Raw genomic sequence first — 23,840 nt, forward strand, 5'->3', positions numbered from 1 at the left:
GGCTCTAACTATGATTTGGCCCGAGGGGCGAAAATCTCCGTGTTGAGATTGGGGAGTTGGCCTCGCGGGACCAGCTACGTTGTACAGCTAAGGCCAGCTCCTAACCCTAGATAGCCAGTTCTCTGACCCTAGACGGGGGCTTGATAAGGGGGTAACGTAACGTGCTTGGTAAACCCAAGTTGTGGTTAATGATGGGTACCTGGAGATTCCCAGTCAGAGACAGAGGAAAAGAAGGGAGTGAAAGGAGGAAGAAAGAAGAGGAAAGGAACTGTGGTCGAGGGAAAGAAAATTATGTGCAGTATAGTGCAATTCTTGGAGATATAGCTGATAGTACAGTATCCTTAGACCCTGAGGGTGCTGAAGATTCTCGTGATGGCTACTATATAATCCTGAAGGGAGATGTAGGAAGGTGTAGTGCCAAGAAAGTGTGCTAGTACCTGACGGAGAGAGGAGGGTGAAATTAGCAAGGTAGTGAGTAATAGGACGAATGTTATGGATAGTGAGTTTGAATGAACGTATGAAGAGTTGTTGAGTGAAGCTGTGGCCTGACGAGGCAAGGCAGGAATCAAGCCCCCGTACCCCAATACCCAATCGTGTAAAAACGTGGCCTTGTAGAGGCAGTTGTTTGGAATGTGAACAAAAAACTTATTTAAACCTGATAGAAACAGGCGACAATCGTTTGACTAATGGTGGCAGATGACAATATGCAACAACAATAGTAATTTGCGAAACTAATGTATAACCTTTTATTTAAAAAAAAAAAAAGATATTGTTTGGGCTGCGTGGAGGTACAGGTGATTTCGATTAGGAAACTGCAGTCTGAGTTAGACAATAGGCAGCTGTTGAGGAGAAGAGCTCTCAACATAATCAGGCAGCCACATACACTTCGAACTAACTGTAATTATAACTCGAACATAAGGCTTACCACACTCAGCTGTTGAATTAAATCTGCCTTACTTGGTGCTGATTGTGATGTGAGTGGTGATCCATGCGGATAGCGCAGGATCCGAACAGGTAATGAAGCAGACGCTGTGTGCGCAAGGCATTTTTTTTTGTGTTCTGGAACACAGATAGACATAGATTGAATGAATAATTCTGGACAGTGCCGCTTCTGATTTGACCTGCTGATAACTTGTCATTTAAATGAATGCCTCTTCATTTAAGGAAAACAGCCATATAGGGCAATGTATGCAACTAGAAACCTCAGTTAGTTTGCATCTATAATTATTCTGTTTATCCCATTTAAGGCCACCTCTGCATAAAATAATAGCCTCCTGTTACACAATATTGTCAGATGCACTGCTGGCTAAAATACTGTGTGTCTGGTGCTATTAATTGGTTTTAATGCCTTGAGCTAATCCACCAACATGGATTGTACTGAAAGCGCATTTATGCACACTGTTCTAATTCCTATGGTCACCAGATTCAACAGACTGCTATATATATTGTGGTCGATAATGAATTGACCTGGTATGACAGATATTCGTGCCAGATCAGCATTAAACGTGAAGTAATTGTATATGTGAACGGCGGGAATAGCCCGAACGTGGTCATTCCCGCCGGTTACCTGGGTGTTCGTGTGATTTGCGTTTCGTCACTGGAAGTGTTCGGTTAGGTTTCCCCGAACGGAGGGGGGGCTCTGAACTTGGCGGGACGTGCGGCCGGCGGCCGGAAACCGGAAGTGCGAGTCGAGGAGACGCGAGGACCGGGAGTGAACAGCGTGCGTACGGCAAGGTAGGAAGGGGGGGAGTAGTGTTTATATAGTAACGCTAACTCCTCCCACAAATACAGGCCTTCGGCCTTAAACTTATAAAAACAAGAAAAATGTACTCTAGGACATAAAACCTTGGATACATACTCCCCCCCCCTTCCTCCCCATCGGCGAGATCGGGCAACGGCTACTGCAGTCTTTCTGTATGTTTGGATTTGTCATAAAACTATGATAATGCTATGTTTTTTCCTTTTATAAGTTTATTATGCACTTATTAACACAGTTTATCAAATTTATACATATAAATGTAACACGTGTTTGTTATAATTGAAAATAAAAAGAAGAAATAAAAATAAAGAATTTTGAACATTTCAAAGAAATGTATGCCCCTATACTGGAACCAGACCACACTGCCCCAACCCCAGAGTTATGGAAGAGTTGATATTTAGTGCCTTTGGTAGGGTTGCAGACTTATGTTACAATTTGGACTTAATGGCTGACCTCATCAGTAGTGAATGATATAGGTGGCACCTAATTAATACATAATGTCAGGGTAGTTATTACATAAACCCCACGGTCGGAGAAAGTCAGAAAAAATAATAGTTAAAGGAGGGTTTGCTTCCCTGTCCCAACACCGGGTCTCCTCTTCCACCTGAGAGTACTGATAGATCACAAAAGCTTCGGGGACATGTCACACTGGCCATGAAATTGTGAATGGTGGGCTGACTGAGAGCTTCACGGTCTCGTGGCTGGTGATACATTTACCGTATTTTTCGCTCCATAAGACGCACTTTTTTTCCCCTCAAAAGTGAGGAGAAATGTCTGTGCGTCTTATGGAGCGAATATGAAGGTTTACTTACCTGTCTTGCAGCGTTGGCCGGCAGCACAGGGCGCACCGCGGTAGTGGAACTTGAATTTCATGTTCCGGTTTCCGGCGGGACTGAAAGGAAGTGTGCACAAGCTGAGTTCGCACTTCCTTTCAGTCCCGCCGGAAACCGGAACATGAAATTCAAGTTCCACTACCGCGGTGCGCCCTGTGCTGCCGGCCAACGCTACAAGACAGGTAAGTAATTATGGGACAAGGGGAGGGGGACAGTATGGGAGAGAAGAATATGGGGAGGGGGATGAAGTCTATGGGGGGGGATGAAGTCTATGGGGAGGGGGGGAGATGAAGTCTGTGGGGAGGGGGGGAGATGAAGTCTGTGGGGAGGGGGGGAGATGAAGTCTGTGGGGAGGGGGGGGAGATGAAGTCTGTGGGGAGGGGGGGGAGATGAAGTCTGTGGGGAGGGGGGGAGATGAAGTCTGTGGGGAGGGGGGGAGATGAAGTCTGTGGGGAGGGGGGGGAGATGAAGTCTATGGGGAGGGGGGTGAGATGAAGTCTATGGGGAGGGGGGTGAGATGAAGTCTATGGGGAGGGGGGGTGAGATGAAGTCTATGGGGAGGGGGGGGAGATGAAGTCTGTGGGGAGGGGGGGGAGATGAAGTCTGTGGGGAGGGGGGGGGAGATGAAGTCTGTGGGGAGGGGGGGGAGATGAAGTCTGTGGGGAGGGGGGGGAGATGAAGTCTGTGGGGAGGGGGGGGAGATGAAGTCTGTGGGGAGGGGGGGGGAGATGAAGTCTGTGGGGAGGGGGGGGGAGATGAAGTCTGTGGGGAGGGGGGGGGAGATGAAGTCTGTGGGGAGGGGGGGGGAGATGAAGTCTGTGGGGAGGGGGGGGGAGATGAAGTCTGTGGGGAGGGGGGGGGAGATGAAGTCTGTGGGGAGGGGGGGGGAGATGAAGTCTGTGGGGAGGGGGGGGGAGATGAAGTCTGTGGGGAGGGGGGGGGAGATGAAGTCTGTGGGGAGGGGGGGGGAGATGAAGTCTGTGGGGAGGGGGGGGGAGATGAAGTCTGTGGGGAGGGGGGGGAGATGAAGTCTGTGGGGAGGGGGTGGGGTAGTAAGAAACACTATGGAACAGTTTGTTCAGAATATTTTTTTTTCTGGGTTTCTTCCTCTAAAAACTAGGTGCGTCTTATGGTGAGGTGCGTCTTATGGAGCGAAAAATACGGTATATACTTGAGAGGTTAAAAAGGATAATAATGTATACATGACAATGTGGTTTATAACCAAAAAGATGGGGATGGGGTTTACCACTGTACAATTTCTTTGTTTGTCTTCTGTTACATGACTTTGTAAATACGGTATATGGAGCATTTTAAGACCTGCAAGTCTCACTGTATTTGAGTTTTTTTTTTTTCTTTTCTTTGAGGGACCTGCGAGTCTGCATACACCCTACATAATTTTATGCAAGAACAAACCTACGTGTTTACAAACAGATGAAAATTAGGTTCATTTATCAATGTTAACGGTTACATATAATAGAAAACAAGATATGGAAATATGTTGGATCACTAGTTCCCAAAGCAGTTCTCAAAGCACTCTAACCAACCGTTTTACAAGAACATCTTTGCTGGGTGAAAAGTGAACAATTCAAAGACATGTTTTCACTCAACACTGAATTGTTGCAAAACAAACACTGAGTTTAAAAATATAGGCTGAAAAATATGTATTTTCAGTTCAGAATGTTTCAGAGCAATCATTATTGCATAATACCAATTTGGTTTTCAGTTTACATAATGTAGTAAATAAACTCCATAGTATTTTTATAATCATTTTCACACTTTATTACTCAGGCAAATCATGGAGACTTGTTTCTGTGATTGCAACCGTTGGTGATAGTGCCATACAGCTCATAGATATTCATTACTAATGAGTCACTTTATAAACGAGTAACCTGATGAGGTTTAAAGAAGGATGAATATTTCAATATACTTTGTTTTGCATTATAGTTCATGAGTTGTTTTGTCTCGCGTACCAATATTGTCTTTTACATGTATCATCCAGCACCAGTTTGATGCTCACCAAGAAGAAGGCATGGTGGTTTCCCACATGGCAGTTGCAGGAGTGGGAATTTGGATTGCATTTACTTCTGGATCAAATTTACGACTCTTCCACACAGAGACATTTGAACACCTTCAAGATATTAACATAGCTACTCCTATACACAACATGCTATCAGGTAATTTCCAGTTTTTACTTTGTGCCATATGTAAACATGTTAATTCTGCCAAGAGTCAAAGTCAGTGACTTTTCTGAGCTTCAGTTGTTTTTAACTGATTTACTAAGCTAAGTTGTGGGGAGGGTGTGCCAAGGTACCTAGTGATGTAATTTCGTCGCTGCACACAAACCATGACTGATTACTGCCGTTGTTCAAACTTTGTTCCTTTATTTATTTAACAAAATATTTCTCCATATTTTTTTTTTCTCTGTAATTTTCACCAAATGTACTGTTCAATCTAAATGCCACATCAACAGAACATTGCAAATCCATTGTTTCCAGCTTACTTGTCTTGAAGAGACATTCATACTGGCTTCCAGAATATATATTTAGAGATTAGTATATCTACCCCTTTTTGTAAAAAATATACATATATAGCATTTGCCAACAGTGCATTTATGTTGGCAGTGTGCCATCTTCTTTCTTTGATCGTGTGTCTGTTAACAGTTCTCCATAGGGTTTAGAACATGACCTTGTCAGACTAAGTAAGCACACTGATAAAAAGAAGAGTTCTCTTTCTACACATCATCTCAAAGTAGGTCAGCGACGGTATTCATAAATAAAGATGGCTGAAGCAATGCAAGTCATTTTGATGGATTCAGCTCTGCATATCAAAGGGCATGTATGAGTTTATCCTGAAATGTGTTCTTTTGTGGGCGGGAGCTTGAATACTAACTGTGAGAACATCTAATGTAATTAAATCACATGTTCCATCTGATGATAGCCTATTCAGACCAACATGACATTTACTTGAAATGAATGATGTGACCCTTGCTGACTATCTCATATAAATAAAGCAAGAATTTGTACGGAACGACAACAATGTGATAAAATAATGATGTGCAATGTCCTTAAATTCTTTTTCCTTTTTTCAGCACAATTCTTTCTTTAATTTCCCTTTTTTGTAACTCACTTATATTCTGTATATATACCCTGCATATAACCCCCAATATTATTAGCTCTTCCTGGTGTATTTCCTTACAAGTTACCCTCATATCCTTGATCTTTTGTACTGATGTGGACGCTATGTCCACTATTCCTCTCGGAGAATTCCATCCTGCCTTGGTCTACAACCCTTTCTTTCCTCCATTATTCCTGGTTTCTTAAGTTGCATAATTACCTCATTTCTGAATTATTTTAAGAATTAAATGAAGGTTGGGAGACGAACCATGTGCATTACGGATATTTCTCTAACTATGTTTTGTGTAAATAAATGTGTGTTTTTTTTATGCTCGTGAACATTTTAACCTGTTAAATATATTTAAAGTGCTCCAGTCTTTAAATTATGGTTCTAATTTTTCTTGAAGAGCACTAGAAATATTATAGTTACAAATTATTTACCAATATAATGATCTGTTAAAGGAAATTTTAAAATTGATCTGCTCTACATGTTTAGAAGTATTATCCCACATACATCCCATTCAGAGTTGGCTGTGTATTGAAGAAGGTCTGCTGATTGCTAATGCATACAGACCTTCTGTTTTTTTGTTGTTTGTTTTTTAACTAATCCTCATACTAAATGACAGTTTTCAAGACTGTTTCCTTTCCCTACCATTGATGTAGTCTCCTGAATGACCTTTTGTTACAATAGTCCTAGATGAGATACAAAAACTATTTCCCATTTTTGCTAGACCAAACAAACGTTATACCCCGACCCTTTTGTGTCATACTTTTGTTTTAAGTACCAACAACCATGCTCTGCCGTATATTGTCCTTGACTGTCCCTTTAGATAGAAGTACTTTAAAAATCTGGATGACTGGGTCATTAAGACACAATATCTGTATGAAGTATGCAAGCATGTGCTTTACTGTATTAATCCCAGCAACCTGCCGTATGTGCTTCATTTATGTTGTACATACAACTTTTGTAGTGTATTGTAAAAAAAAAAAAAAATAAGAATTCTATCTGATAGAAGTTTCACATTACTTGTGTTGACCTGAATACCTTTAAAATTAAGTTATGCTTCCCTACCCAATATCTAAGCTACATGAAATGCATAAGCCACAAACATTTAATGGGCAATGAATGGTGGGCCATCTAAAGGAAATTGTAGGAATTTGTTTCCAGAAGAAAACCAACATTTTGTGTATTTTATTTTTTATTACACAATTAATAAGTATCTGGTAAAAACAAAACAAAAAACACTAGTTTAGAGGCTGTTGTTTTCATCACCCACCCCTGGCAATCTGGCTTTCAAGGAATTGTATTGTCCTTGTATACACAAAAACAAAATAGCTGAGCCTTCCCTATAATTTGAAAATATATACTAAAAGAAACACTTGATGCACCATTACCACCACTACAGTGAATTTTGTGGATATAGTGCAAGAAGTCTGCTTTTTTTGTGTCAAACTATCTGAAATCAGTTTGACAAACCCCTGAGCCCTTATAGCATCTAATGCTTCAATTCTACATTAGCCTTACATAGCTGTCCATCACTGGACGAAAATAATAGACAGTGGAGCTAGATGCATGAGAGCTGGCCAGTTTGCAGTGTTGGCCAAATTAAAGGATAAATACTAAATAGTGTCTTTCAGATCACCTTCTTGGTGGTCCTCTTTCTAGCTGAAAGGCCTGCTAGAGTGTTTAACATCATAGATAATTTACATGGAAACAGGAAGGAAGTTTTCCCAACTATAATTTTAAGAATTGTATTTAGTATCAGCTATAATTATGTCAATTTACCGTTTTTTGTTTTTGTGTTTGTTTTGTAATGTCTGCAAATGGCATGAAGTTGGTGCCTGAGGCACATTTCTAAAATGTTGGATCCAATGTACTCACTATACTGATAAAATTAAAATTTGCCATCAACAACAACAAATTGTTTGTGTTGTAATGGAACTGCCAACAAACAAAGCCCTTTGAGATGGGATGATTTGGTTGAATTCCTGGTGTTTCAAACAGGATATTTCACACATTTTGTCACACATTGTACTTAATAGCAAGCAATTAGGATAGCAGAAGAAGTGTGTTTATAATTTTGTGAATAGTAACTTTCAAATTAAAGAGACATCTTACTGTTTTGGCGCAAAGATCCTGTCTCTACAGTCTAACAAACAGTGCCATTTCTAAGACATGTCAATAATTACATTTCATCAGAATGACTCTAGTATTTATTGCAGCACATGCCTTGTAGGTCCCAAATGTTCTGAGATCTATGAGATGGATGATCTCAGTAGAGGAAGAGAGGATGCTGCCGTTACTTAACATTTTTCTTTGCCATATTACAGTATTACATAACTCTGCTGTTAACACTACTTACATGGTAGCATACTGTTTACACGGAAGTGCATTTAACACTGCTGCATTGTGTGTCTTATGACTTTTGGGTGTATTGATTGCCTAGAGACACAGTGTTGTCTATTCCTAAATCATCCTGGGCACAGAGTGTAACTAAATGTATTCTTTGTAAGCATTCTGCAAAGCTGATGTAGGCTTTTCAAAATGCAACAAAGTGAGTGGTTGTTTCATGTCCCACTTGAATCTCTCTGAAATGCTGTCGGAATTTTCTGTATTTTACTTTGCTCTGGCAGCAATGTAAACAACTGATCTCGGGGGTTGAATTTTTTTTTCTATTTCTTTGTATGTATAAATATTCTTTATTTAAACAAATATTGTTTGTATAAATATCGATAAAAAATGTTAGAATTACTTAAAGCTAATAGCATTATTATGTACAGGTTTTTTTTGTTTTTTTTTGCATTGTAGGTGTAGTTATAAACCCCATCCCGAAGTTAGGGCGTGCTATGCCATTCCAAAAAAGAAGGGCTTTAATGGCGTTTGGGCAGGGTAACACGCCCTAGCAATCTGGCCCTTACTCCAGTCCAAATACTTACCCTCCATTCCACGTGTATTTTGAGATAATAAAATATATATAAACAAACAAATGAAGAGTACTCTTAAGTGACAGAGAATCAAATTCCATCTGTACATTGTGCTGGCAAATGCCTAGATATTAAAAAGTAACCTATTTTCCCTCCTGCAAGTCAGTTCAGTATGTGCCAGCACAGAGATAAGAAGGCTGTAGTCTGCGTGTCTGTTATTAAAGAAACTCTCCTATGTGTGTCTCCTGTATCCATTCAATGTAAGGCAAATCAATGCCTGCAAGGGAATGCAGGAAAGAGGGCGGGTTCTATGTGATAGCAGTAGTTTTCAGCAATCTGGAGTACTGAGAAAGAACACATACGTTTTATTTATATTCCATAAAGCCTACATAAAGTACTGGGGACTTTTAACCTGTTATGGGAAGCAAGTATGTGCTTATCAAACAGGGGTATTCAGGAGATGTATGTCTTACAGCAATTGTAACACCCACTGAACATATGATTGATCCTATCAGCTGGAGAGTGGAGAAATGGAAATAAATGAAAGTATGAGCTTTTAAGAACCCTTTAATTGTACATGAGTCAATCCAGATGTTAAGAAAATTGCAAATTAATATCTCTCATGACAGGTTCACGCTAAAAATAGACTACCAGCAGCAGTCCATATTTCTAAAAGTGTTCTACATGAATTAAATCTAAATGTGTGTTTTTATAATTGGATCTTCTATTTTTAGTGTAGATTTCTTAAATAAAGGTTATTATGTATAATGTTAAATCTCTACTGACTGTGGATAAATATGTAGGAATATATAAGGAATTGGTAAAAATAAAACCAGAATGTGCACTGCTGTTCCGCTACAATCTTGGATTTATTTTTAGACTCGGTCAGTTCTGCTCACACAGGTGCTTCCTGAGGAGTTTATTGTGTCAAAATATCAGAGGGCATGTCTTTTTCCATATGTACCATTGAAATTCAGGTCTTAGATTGTGTATTGATTTCCAAGACAAAGTTTCACAGGTGTGTTTAAACAATGCTTGAAAGATTACCAAGTAATGCTAAAAGAGCGTATTAAAGATATTCTTATGGTTAAAAAATAAAAAATACAAAAATAAATTATCATTCTTAATGAAACAGAAACCATTATGTTTTGTGATTTTTATTGTTATATAATCAGATTAGCAGTAGTTTCTATACAAACATAAAACCTAGGCTCTTTGATGCAATAAATGAACGTACTAATAAAGAAAATAAACTGTATGTTAAAATAAATGCAATTAAAGACTGGAATGTATTATATACAAAATATATGCAAATGAAAGCATTCCTAATTTATAAAAGAGAATTAAAGGGACACTATAGTCACCAGAACAACTATAGCTTATTGAATTTGTTCTGGTGAGTAGAATTATTACCTTCAGGCTTTTTGCTGTAAACACTGTCTTTTCAGAGAAAATGCAGTGTTTACATTACAGCCTAGTGATAACTTCACTGGCCACTCCTAAGATAGTTGTTAGAGATCCTTCCTGGGTTATAGCTGCCTAAAATGCATCCAAACATTCAGTGTCTCCTCCCTCTGCATGCAGACACTGAACTAAACTCATAGAGATTCATTGATTCAATTCATCTCTATGAGGAGATGCTGATTGGCCAGGGCTGTGTTTGAATCCTGCTGGCTCTGCCCCTGATCTGCCTCTTTGTCAATCTCAGCCAATCCTATGGGGGGAAGCATTGTGATTGGATCAGGCTACCACTTCTGATGTCAGCAGACAGTTTGTTTTTCTGAGACTTGTTGACTTTTTTGAACAAGGGTGTAACAGCAGGGCTCTATGGGTAGAGCAGGGGGTTCTGCTGCCTCTCATGTGATTCAGACTTTCTCTGTTAAAGTCATCTGAGGTATTACTCACCAATCCAGATGTTGGACACAAGGGAACAAAACTGGATTGTGGAACAGGGCGACCGAAATTGGAGTCCACTTAAATCAGGACAGTTGGGAGGTCTGGTCAGGCCATTCCCTATACGTACACTGTCTGACATAATTGTGTATTCAGTATTTCATCACATATATTCTGATGTTACTGAGCCACAGGAGATGTTATCTAAACTAATCAGAACATATTAATGGTCATGTTAAATGGTAAGCAGATACACCACCAATACAAGTTCTGAGAAACTTATAATCAAGAATTAGCAATTTACATCACAATCCTGTTGAGATAAAGCAAACCCATGCAAACATTGCAAAAGAAGAAACATGTTCTGTCATAAAATAACTGTTTTAATAAACAGTTAATAACCTTTAATAACCTATAGTGGTCCTTTAAGTTTGACAGACTTTTTAAATATAGGGATAAGTAAACTTAAAGTGGCTCTGTCACCACCCCCTCCAATATGAGTATTTCTTGTAGAAATATTTTTAAAATACTCACATTGACTGTGTTGAAATTTCAACCCAATCAAGATATTCTGGGACAAAGTAAGGATTAGTTTTCTTTAGTATTTTTCCTCCACGTGACAAAAAGGCTGAGTCAAGCCTTATCAAAGCTTGCAGAGTGTAAGAGGCAATGCACACATTCACTAGGGGAATACTTCCATCGAGGTGTTCCAAACTAGGAGGGCCAACTCAAACAATCCAACTGGAACAAAAACATATGTTAGGGCACACCCAATGGTTTCTTAAAAACAACCGAACGCTCCCCATAGATATGCATTGATTTCGAGGACATGCAGATTGACTCAGCGCCGTTTTGCTGCACATGTGCAATAGCCTCACAATGCTTTAATATGGGAAGTCAGAGGATTGACTAAGGTACAGGATAGTGCTGAAATGTTATCTTTTCCTCTGAAATCCAAATAATAGACTGCCTATTAATAAGAAACCATTGGGTATGCCCGGACATATATCTTTGTTACAGTTGACTTGTCAAAGCTTGTCAAGCCGCAGAAGACACTAGTGACAGCTAGTCACTAAAAATGCTCCGTATATAGAGGATCCCGTGTTTTCATATTAGTCCTGCACTTGAGTCGGCACCTGGCAGCATGGCGGTAGTGTAGCTCACTTTTCACTGCACCCCCGGACCACTGAACACCCAGCAGCGATTAAGCTGTCTGAGGCCTTTTCAAATTATGAAAAGAATTGCTTTTACTTTAAATATTCTGGAAAAAGTCAGTTCCCCATGAATTAACACATACAAAATGTTAACTTTAGAATTGAAGATTGCATGTTTTTACACTTCTGCATGTCATTAATGCAGTTTATCTAACAAAAGAAAGATTGACCTTTGAGTTTATATAAACTCCAGTGGTCTTTATCGCATCCAATGCATTTTACATTTAAAGTCTAGGTTTTGAAAATGTGTAAAAAGATATATAATGTATTTAAAAAACAAGTCTCCTGATGCAGTTGAATAGAATGCTTGTGTAGGAGTCAGCCTCACTGGCCTGCTAATTCAGCTTTCTCTGAATATGACAAAGTATTATTGAACAACAATCGGCATGAATATGAAATTACAGCGTCTATCAAGGTGACATTTGCTGTTTACTTGGTGATAAACTCGATTTTTTTTTTTTTTTTTTGCTTTGTTTATTCGGTTGATGATTCATTGTAACGCCAACTAAAAGGCTTGATATTAAAGTTGTTCCCATGAACAGTATGTTGATTTAAATACAGATTTACAGTTTTTCTATTTCAGAAAGCATTTTCCTTTGCAGTGTAAGTGCAACAAATATGTTGGTCACCTTTTTTGAACTCTGAAATCTTTGAGATCAAGTTCATGTGGACTATGCGTTAGACACCATTATTACTATTTACAGATAAGGTAACTGCAAGTTGAAGAAATGAAGAAAACCTTTATTTACCAGACCTAATCTACTTTGTGAAGTATTCTATATCCAGCAGGATTGTAAGGCAGCCACTTTCACTGGTTTATACCCTGATCAAGCAGGGAGCAGCTGAAAGGGTTAGTGTAGGGTTTCAGCTGAAGTAGGTAATAGCATTAAGGATACAGCCAGCTGAAAATAATTGGTTGTATATCTATGGTAGAAATATGACATCTATGGTAAGCTTCACCAATAGGGAAGCTTTTTATAAAAGGGTGACTAGGTGGCATAGAACCCGCAAACAACTTAATTCCCCTTTTCCCTCAGTGAGTGCTACATGCTGGAGATGACAGCATGAGGAGAGCACTCAGGAACATACATGGTGGCAGTGTATGGCCATTACTCCTTATTGGGAACAGGTTATTGCTGCTATATAAAAAAAAAAAAAAAAAATACTCCGTTTCTTCCTCGCTGTCTCCATCACAGGTATTACTAGGTTGGCCTAATCTCTTCTCTGAAATATATAAACAGCAATTATAATGGAAATTATTAGAAGAGGCTAATGCCTCTTTGTTGTAGACAGATTCAAATACAGACGGTGGAGCAGGGGTTGTCGAAAGTGGAACAAGGAGTTGTAAACAGAAATATCCTAAAATATGGGTCTTTTGGTTGGATTATTGGAGAGAATATTTACGGGTAATGTGGTCATGGTAAAATTATTAAGATGAACATCACAACTTTATTATTAAAAAGGCCCTGTACAATCTGGTGTTTAATTGCATGTCTACATACATGCATTTAAAGAAACACTATAGGCTCAGGAACACAGATATGTATTCCTGACACTATAGTGTTAAAACCAACATCTTGCCCCACCTTGCCTATCTAAATATTGTAAATTCTTACTTGTATTCACGTCTGCAGCTGCTGGTTCTGCCCCTGTCTGCCTCTGACCTGTCTGCTGACATCATCAGAAGAGGTGGTCTCATCCAATCATAATGCTTCTCTGTAGGATTGGCTGAGACTGTCAAGGAGGCAGATCAGGGGCAGAGCCAGCACAAGTCAAACACAGCCCTGGCCAATCAGCATCTCTTCATAGAGATTAATTGAATCAATGCATCTCTATGAGGAAAGGTCAGTGTCTGCATGCAGGGCGTGAAGACACTGAATGGCAGTGCTGCTCCCTGTGCAGCACTGCCCTAGGAAGCACCTCTAGCAGCCATCTGAGGAGTAGCCAGTGGAGTTATCTCTAGGCTGTAATGTAAACACTGCATTTTCTCCGAAAATACAGTGTTTACAGCAAAAAGCCTGAAGGGAATGATTATACTAACCAGAACAAATGCAATAAGCTGTAGTTGGTCTGGTGACTATAGTGTCCCTTTAACTGCAATATGAGATTACATAGATGCAATGCTGTATTAATTTTTCCTTTATTTGAAATAAAGCCACAATAAAGTACCATTAACTAACTACTGATATAGATTAAATAGACTTAGTGTTTTAGGTATATTTCTATTTTCTTACCCTTCATTTTTCTCCTTTTGTCTCATTATATTATAGTCATTGTGAAGTGTACTTATGTTGGATTTTTTATTTTATTGTTATATACCAAATGCCTACTCTTTGCACAGCAGGTATTTTACATAGAACTTTTCTTTCTTCATTGTTCTTTCTTAAAAATTAATAAAAATGTAATTAGATAAATTGTTTAAATGTGAATTGGGGAAGATGGCGAGGAAGTGAAGTTAGGCCAAAGAAGCTGAGCTCCAAACAAAGCAGACTTGCAGACTTTTTCCAATGCAATTATTTTGGTTTAAGTTTTGGAATTCATCTTGAATTTTGAATTCCTCACTTATAGTACTAAATTATGTAAAGATTGCGTATGAGAACACTTAATCGATGAACTGTTGCTTTTGGTGAATGAGCAACAAATCTGGGTCATTTTTGAACTCCTGCCACTTTTTTGTGTTTGCCATATTTACTCCATAATTCTGTAAAATATGTACTATATTCTAGTTCATTTCCAAATATGACTTTTTTATTTCATATCTGCCGTTTAATTAAGAATATATAGATAATGTTTAAGCTTATATTTATTTATTTATTTTTGCAGGACAGCAGCGTGTTTCGGTGACTAGTTTGCTGGTTTGTCATGGCATGCTGATGGTGGGGACAAATCTTGGTGTTATTGTAACTTTTCCAGTTCCCCGTTTGCAAGGAATTCCAAAAGTAACTGGTAAGAGTTCTCATAATATACTATGAACTGATGCTACTTCTACTCTGACTAAATGCATGTTAAGAATGTTAAGAATAGTAAATAGACCCCATGGTTCACCATTATAAAGCTGTAATGGAAGTCCATCCAAAGGGTTATGTAACTGTTCTGTAACCCAAAAAAACAAATGCTATCATGTACTATAGCTTTCTAGCTTACCTACCCTGGTCTTGTAGTTTAAATTTGTATGAATATTTATTTTACGCCACAAAAATAAAAAAAATCACAAGCAGGACAAGTTTATCCAAAAACAGCACAGAAACAGTCAAAGTTATTGCACTAAATTTGAAGCATTTTCTTATTGAAATATCTGTGTTTTAAATGCTCGCTGGAGAAGATGACCAAGTCCTTCAAACTATATTTTTGATTTTTGTTATCACGCTTGGGTGGTAAAGCATAAAGACTTAACTGCTTGACAGTCATGACTGTGCCGATCTGTCCATTCTCATGCACGTTTATCTGTCCCCCCTTTCCTACACTTATGTGTATGCATGCATAACTAACACTTATATCTTTGTACATTCTTAAATAGTTACACATACACCTAGTTAGCTACTCTCATAAGCATACTATGACATTAATCCTTCCCCAGCGTCTCATCATTGGGAAGTGAGTGTGAGGTTTACAGTGTCAGTCACCCTTGGTATCTAGTAGGGAAACTGGGGATAGATTAGATAACGGGTGTTTGAATTTCATTTTGATTTAATTTTAAAGTCCCAAAAGTTCATAATTTTATGAATAACCCCATATGCTTCTGCTTGTTGCTCATAATTAAGGAGCTGGTTAGTACCCATTGAGAGATGAGAAACAGTGATGTACCGTTGTTGAAGGGATTCTAAACCAAGTCATTTACAGAAATGATAATAACCTTGGGAATTTAAATGACCACTGTAGGCACCCAGACTATTTCATCTCAGTGAAGTGGTCTGGGTGCAGTGACTCTGTCCTTTTGTCCTGCAATGCAAATATTGCCCTTTTATAGATACAGCAGTGCTTTCATTGCAGATTTAACGTGACACTCCAGACCCCTAAAGCACTTAAGCTTGCTGAAAAGCTTTATGAATGAAGAGTGTCCTCTTTTTTTCATTTTGCAAAAAGTGTTTCAGTAGAAATTTACACTGTATGAATTAACCTGGTTACGCCCCATTGGCTTTCAAGCAGACAACAGCTGCTGTTACTTCCTGGTTTGGTTAGCATTTATAGACTGAACTCAAGAGGCAGCAATTGCCCAGAGCACCTGCCTTGCAAAAACTTCTCATTGAGCTGCATTGAGAGGTCTGTGATTGAACAGACACAAAAGGGCTGGGCCGGGTTAGAAGAGAAGGCCTTGCAAAAGCAGCAGACAAGACATCTGCAGTTTTTGCAAGTTGTTTTTAAATATAACTCCAATGGAAAAATACATAATTAAACGCAGGCAAATTTTTATTTCCCGTAGATCTATTAAACAGTGATATTTATTTATTAATTCTATATTTGTAGTGTCCCTTTAGTCTCACCTCTAGTGGCTGTGTTATCCTGACAGCAACTAGAAGGTGCTTCTGCTGGTACAACTAAGTTTGTCTTGGTTATGTGACATTCAATGCTGAACGTCATCAAATGCTGATCATAGGGTAAAATTGGATTCGGTGCTTCCCTATGAGAGGCATTTTATCGGATGTATGTGGCCCATATGCTTCTTGTCTCTAATGATTTTTCTTTTTTTTTTTATAATGTGATATTGTGGGGGCCCTGAATCGAAATCGGGAATAGAATATTATAGCATTAGAAAAAAAGGTTTCTATTCCTAACTTATTGCAACACTTGGGCAGTCTCCTGACTGCTGCCAATCCTTCTCAAGTGACATCATCGGTCCTGGTGACCTTTGTCCAATCAAATACTTTTCATGGAGAAATATAGAGAACACACAAAGCATGCTGCACAGTCTCTGTGGTATGTCAATCCAGTGCTTCTCTATGTGAGGAACAGTATACACACACAGCTTCTGGCATCAGTATCCTGTACTTTGCATGGTGATTCTGAAAGTCAAATAAATTCAATAACTGATTCTATTAGTGTAGGCAGTGTCTAGTGGCTGTATGTCTGGCTGCCACTAATAATGGAAAAAGCAAACTAAAAGTTCCTTTTTTTTTTTTTTTTTTTGCAGTGGCTGCATATATGCCCCAAAAACACTTCATTAATTGTGTTTAAAGCGGCACTGTCATGCCGAATCCCGTTTTTTTTTAACCCCCCTCTCGCCTCCACTACATCCAATTGACCCCCTAGTCACCCCCAAATGCCCCTAAGCCCCCCAGATTACCTATTTTTAAATCTGTATCTTCTGCCCCGATCTTTATTCAGGGCGCCGCCATCTTTGTGTGGGTAGGTGAAGTCCCTGTGGGACACGTCATCTACCCACACTAGACAGACTGTGAGATTCCCGCACATGCCCAGTGAAACACCTGGACATGCGAACGGGAATTTCATCTATTCATTCATTCATCAGACAGACGAATGAATGAATAGAAAAAATCAGACGAACAAACTAACACTGAGTATCAGTGTTCGTTTGTTCGATCAGTTTATTACAAGGAGGGAGCTACCGACGTGCAGCTCCCTCCTTGCAATATGTAACTATAGAAGCGGCAGGGAGCAGAGCTCCCCACCACTTCATAAGCCCCCCAGGTCCCCCCCTCACTCTATGGGGGTCAATATGACCCCCATAATAGCACAAGGGAGATTAAAATCTCCCCAATGCCCCTATTCGCTATACCGCGAGTAGGGGCATGTCCACTAAACAGTGAGCAGCCTGTGGCTGCTCACTGTAAAAACATAAATGGTAATAAGGGGGGGGGGGACCTACTGTCCTCCCCCCTGGCCCCCACCCCTGTGCGGTGGGTGGGGGCACTAATAAAATAATAAGGGGGGGGACCTACTGTCCTCCCCCCCGGCCCCCACCCCTGCGCGGTGGGTGGGGGCCCTAATAAAACAATAAGGGGGGGGACCTACTGTCCTCCCCCCGGCCCCCACTCCTGCGTGGTGGGTGGGGGCCCTAATAAAACAATAAGGGGGGGGGGCAACTTTCCTCCACCCCCCGGCCCCCACCCCTGCGCGGTGGGTGGGGGCCCTAATAAAACAATAAGGGGGGGGGACCTACTGTCCTCCCCCCCGGCCCCCACCCCTGCGCGGTGGGTGGGGGCCCTAATAAAATAATAAGGGGGGGACCTACTGCCCTCCCCCCTGGCCCCCACCCCTGCGCGGTGGGTGGGGGCCCTAGTAAAATAATAAGGGGGGGACCTACTGTCCTCCCCCCTGGCCCCCACCCCTGCGCTGTGGGTGGGGGCCCTAATAAAATAATAGGGGGGGGGGACCTACTGTCCTCCCCCCTGGCCCCCACCCCTGCGCGGTGGGTGGGGGCCATAATAAAATAATAAGGGGGGGGGACCTACTGTCCTCCCCCCCTGGCCCACACCCCTGCGCTGTGGGTGGGGGCCCTAATAAAATAATAAGGAGGGGGGACCTACTGTCCTCCCCCCCTGGCCCCCACCCCTGAGCGGTGGGTGGGGGCCCTAAATGAACCCCCCCCCATCAAGGTGACTAGGGGTCCCAAGCCCCTAGTCACCCCACCCCCCCACCCCAAAACATTCTAACCCCTACCTACCCCCCTCACCCTAAAAATAGTGAGGGGGGAATAAAATAACTAACCTGTAAAAAAAAAAAATTAAACTTACCATTTGACGTCTTCTTTTTTCTAAATTCTTCTTTCTTCAGCCCCCAAAAAGGCCAAATAAAATCCATCATACCCGTCGCACTTTAAAAAAAACAAAAAAAAACCGAGCGCAAAAAAAAAATTAATCCATGTTCACCCATGGAGGGCACGCCGCGTACTGAGCTCCGCAGGGCGGGTCAAGGCTTATGTAGCCTTGCCCCGCCCTGCAATTAGGCTTAGAACACACTGATTGGTTGGTTTAAGCCAATCAGAGTGCTCTGTGTCATTTTACAAGCGTGGGAAAATTCCAAAGAACTTTCCCACGCTTGTAAAATGACACAGAGCACTGTGATAGGATGGTTTTCAAGCCATCCAATCACCGTGCTCTGTGTAATTTTACAAGCTTGGGAAAGTTCTTTGGAATTTTCCCACGCTTGTAAAATGACACAGAGCACTGTGATTGGATGGCTTGAAATCCATCCTATCACAGTGCTCTGTGTCATTTTACAAGCGTGGGAAAGTTCTTTGGAATTTTCCCACGCTTGTAAAATGACACAGAGCACTGTGATTGGATGGCTTGAAAACCATCCAATCACAGTGATCTGTCATTTTACACAGCGTGGGAAAGTTCTTTTGAATTTTCCCACGCTGTGTAAAATGACACAGAGCACTCTGATTGGCTTAAACCAACCAATCAGTGTGTTCTAAGCCTAATTGCAGGGCGGGGCAAGGCTATATAAGCCTTGATCCGCCCTGCGGAGCTCAGTACGCGGCGTGCCCTCCATGGGTGAACATGGATTAATTTTTTTTTGCGCTCGGTTTTTTTTTGTTTTTTTTTAAAGGGTATGATGGATTTTTATTTGGCTTTTTTGGGGGCTGAAGAAAGAAGAATTTAGAAAAAAGAAGACGTCAAATGGTAAGTTTAATTTTTTTTTTTTTACAGGTTAGTTATTTTATTCCCCCCTCACTATTTTTAGGGTGAGGGGGGTAGTTAGGGGATAGAATGTTTTGGGTGGGGGGGGGTGACACGGGGCTTGGGACCCCTAGTCACCTCGATGGGGGGGGGTTCATTTAGGGCCCCCACCCACCGCTCAGGGGTGGGGGCCAGGGGGGGGAGGACAGTAGGTCCCCCCCCTTATTATTTTATTAGGGCCCCCACCCACAGCGCAGGGGTGGGGGCCAGGGGGGGAGGACAGTAGGTCCCCCCCCCCCTTATTATTTTATTAGGGCCCCCACCCACCGCGCAGGGGTGGGGGCCAGGGGGGAGGACAGTAGGTCCCCCCCCTATTATTTTATTAGGGCCCCCACCCACAGCGCAGGGGTGGGGGCCAGGGGGGGAGGACAGTAGGTCCCCCCCTTATTATTTTACTAGGGCCCCCACCCACCGCGCAGGGGTGGGGGCCAGGGGGGGAGGACAGTAGGTCCCCCCCCTTATTATTTTATTAGGGCCCCCACCCACCGCGCAGGGGTGGGGGCCAGGGGGGGAGGACAGTAGGTCCCCCCCTTATTATTTTATTAGGGCCCCCACCCACAGCGCAGGGGTGGGGGCCAGGGGGGGGAGGACAGTAGGTCCCCCCCCTTATTATTTTATTAGGGCCCCCACCCACAGCGCAGGGGTGGGGGCCAGGGGGGGAGGACAGTAGGTCCCCCCCCTTATTATTTTATTAGGGCCCCCACCCACAGCGCAGGGGTGGGGGCTAGGGGGGGAGGACAGTAGGTCCCCCCCCCTTATTATTTTATTAGGGCCCCACCCACCGTGCAGGGGTGGGGGCCAGGGGGGAGGACAGTAGGTCCCCCCCATCTTTAACCCCCGCGCAGGGGGGGGGGGGTTATTAGGTGTTTTTTTGTTTTTTTTTTACAGTGAGCAGCCACAGGCTGCTCACTGCTTACTAGACATGCCCCTACTCGCGGTATAGCGAGTAGGGGCATATTATTTACTAATACTAAGTAATCTTTACTTAGTATTAGTACATTTGGCTTCAAGACCAATTCAGGTCTTTCAGCCTTTTAGTAGATAGCTCCCTGATACCGTGGGAATTAGGGAGTTATCTACTAAGCGGCTGCAAGATGCAGCCGCGGCAATGAATAGGATCGGAGTTTCATTCATTAGAATGAAGTTCCGATACGAACAAAGTACCGAATTGCATCCTAACACCAATGGAGAAACTCTTCTCATTCTGTTAGGATGCAATTCGGCAGTTTTGCCGGCGTTCTGTCTAAGTGACAGGACTTTCGGCAATACTGACAGGAAGCATTGTGGGAACAGGGAGGAAAGCTAGGGATCATGGGAAAATTGCTCTGACCAGCGGAAATGAAGCACACTTTGCTCCTCCGCTGGTCAGAGCTGGTCAAGCGGAGGAATCCTCCATAAGGCAAAGAGTCCCTACTTTGTCTTATGATTTTAAAGAAAACTAAAGAAGAATGGAAGAAAAGAATAACAGATCCTGAGAGAGGCGGAGAAGAGGAAGAGATTGAGGAAAGGTAAGTTCGGCATGACAGTGCCGCTTTAACTGCAAAAATAAATAAAACTAAAGCCATTTAGAGTTTTATCATTCGCACCTTATTTCATATTAGTTATACCCATCTCTATTAGTCTGAAATGGTTTAAAAGTTGTTGTTTTTTAGGGTGAACCCAGTCTTGAAATGATTAACATTTACAATTCTGTTTCACTCCAGGTTTAATGAGAAATGTGGCCATCTGCATCACCTAACATACTTTCTAACACAGATTAAACAGAACACCACCTATTATTTGTTTATTGTTTGTGTTATGGGGACATAACACAATCATGTTCATTTAATCTCAAACCAACGTATTTATTTGTCTTTCAGCTTGTAACAAAGCACTCCCAAAGATTTGCAGAATGTCACTGTTTTGTTTTGCTTTCCTTTGATTTTCAATTCTGTCAAGCTGTTTTTATTTTTTTGACGAATGTGTCCTTTTATCTTGTTCTATCATTTTCACAAACTCTGCTTTTGATGGCACGACCACAAATGTTCCTGCCTCAAAGGCCAAGATAAAGTTTTTACATCGTCCAAGACATATTTGTCACGATCCTCTACCGAAAGTTACATTTTAGTACCGTTTGTTGAAATAATATGATTCTGCACATTAAACATTGTCATATTTATGCTTACAATGTTCTAGTCCAGTGTTTCCCAACTTATTGTCCGCGACTGCGGCACCTGTGATCTAAAATGTTTCATCTTTAAAGGAACACTATAGGGTCAGGAACACAAACATGTATTCCTGACCCTATAGTGCAAAACCAACCATTAAGGTGGTTTGACCCTCCTTACCCCATCAAAAGCATGAAAAACTCACCTTATTTCCAGCGCCGTGCGGGTATGCCCATACTGGCCCTTCATTGTCCCCATGCAGAGCATGGGGACGCTGAACAGCAGAGCTGTCCACTGTGCAGCACTGAGCTAGGAAGCACCTCCAGTGGCCAAGTGGAGCTGTCCCTAGGAGCAATGTAAACACTGCCTTTGCATTAAGCTGTAGTTGTTCTGGTGACTATAGCGTCCCTTTAATCTAATTCCCAACCACTGCTGCCGACTACTGAGCATAGAGCAGGTAAAGCGAGACAGCCGCCAACTAAGAGAGAGAGGAATCCCAAACCAGCACAGCCACCTCTATTACATCATTGGTGTAGTAAAATTAGTTCTTTCGGTGGTACTCTGCTACGCAGTCACCTGACTTTGTTTATGTTTGAGCACATGGGTGGCTTCCCTTTCCCTTTCTCACCTTTGGCCCTATCCCATCAAATTTCCTCTTCCCCATTGCCTACCTTGTTGGCTCAAGAGATGTTATTCCTTGTGGGAGGTAATTTTTAGTTACCCAATAACACGAAACATGTATATGACTGTGGCAGCAATAGCTAAAGAACAGGTATGTACCTATTCAACATGAGTACTTTAGTTTACAATAGCTGGAATGGTAAAGGTTAGCCACAACTATTCCAATCTACAATTCCCATGGTGTTCAGCCACTAATGGCTGGCTATTTATTATGCGAGCTGTAGTCAACCACAAAAGGTTAGTGTGCAATGTAGTGGCCATAAGCCCAGTCTATAACTGGCAAGTTCAGCTAGTCGTATGGCTGGCTGAATATTATTTTAGATGCACTCAACAAATATTGGTGTTTTTACTGTAGACTTAGTGTAGTGTCCCCACCCTTCATACAGCCCCATCAACAGTAAACTACTATTCCTATCATGAATCATGAATCATGGCATTTGCACTCAACAAGTTAATGTTGTATAGTATATTAGAGCTCTGTGATGCACCGCAAACCTTCTGAGGTATTGCAAAAGAAGAGGGGAGTTAGAAGGTAGTAAAAAGGGACAATAAAGGCTTGGATCCAAAATAGGAAAATTGTTAGCTATGCAGCACTGGTGGCTGACCTTTGGCAATCCAGATGCTGTTATTACATTTCTCATGATTATGGCGAAGATTCATGAGATGTGCATTCCACAGCAGCTGTAGTACAAATCCATAATGATATCTTAGCTGGTGTTTGGAACGCCAATTGTTGTGTACTCACATTCCCTGCTTAAAATGCTAGATTGGCTGAGAGTCATGGGAAATAAAGTCTCAACAGTTGGAGTATTAACTAACCGTATGTTATTGAATACAGGCATATTCCTTAATTGGTCAACATTTAAAGGTTTTAATTTAGTCATTAAGCTGTTAAATGTGTAGTGGTGGTCCGCAACTCAAACGTGAATGTGGTTCTCTGGTGTGAAAAAAGTTAGAAACCACTGTTCTAGATTATAAGTTTAACCACTGCCCAAATATATATATATATATATATATATATAATTTGTAATCACTATTTAGCAGATATATCCCCAATGAATACATGCATGCATTTAAGTATCCATTTTTTTCATTGAGGGTATATCTAGACACAGCTAGCAAAAGTTGCAGATATCGTGATATCTCTTATCCAGCCCAGACTTTCTGTGGCTGTCCAATCACAGACTTCCCAATGCAGATCAATGAGAAGTCTTTGCAAGGCAGGTGTTTTGAGCAGCAGGAGGTGTTCTCTTGTGTTTAGCTCCACTGAGCTAACCAAACCAGGAAGTAACAGGACCAGTTGTCTAACAGATCATCAGGGAGTCATGGTTCATTTCTAAAAGTGCCAATTTTTATTGAAATCTGCATTTTTTTGTAAAATGAGAAAAGAGGACATCTACAACACTTCAGCAAGCTAAAGTGTTTTAGGTGTTCCTTTAAAATAACAATTTCTTAATCCTTTAGTAGCTATTTATGTCATATGGTTCTCAAACTTGTGAAAAATCGAGATTTGGAAGCAGTCTAATACAATTTCCAGAGTTTACGTGTGTGCTTGTGTATGTTTGTGTTTGCGTGTGTGTGTGTGTGTATATATATATATATATATATATATATATATAATATATAAATAAA

At 41.2% G+C, this 23,840-nt stretch overlaps 1 protein-coding gene across 3 annotated transcripts in view; it reads left to right on the top strand.

Annotated features, from left to right (window-relative positions):
• ARHGEF10 (Rho guanine nucleotide exchange factor 10) overlaps positions 1-23,840 on the top strand; it is a 174,823-nt gene that overhangs the window by 149,247 nt on the left and 1,736 nt on the right. For all 3 annotated transcript variants that reach the window (XM_063442906.1, XM_063442909.1, XM_063442907.1), the window contains 2 exons: positions 4,592-4,766; positions 14,561-14,683. In XM_063442906.1, coding sequence (XP_063298976.1) covers positions 4,592-4,766; positions 14,561-14,683 — 298 coding nt within the window. The remainder of the gene's footprint in view (positions 1-4,591; positions 4,767-14,560; positions 14,684-23,840) is intronic.

This window comes from Pelobates fuscus, chromosome 2 (assembly GCF_036172605.1).
Source record: "Pelobates fuscus isolate aPelFus1 chromosome 2, aPelFus1.pri, whole genome shotgun sequence".
Lineage (NCBI taxonomy): Eukaryota > Metazoa > Chordata > Amphibia > Anura > Pelobatidae > Pelobates > Pelobates fuscus.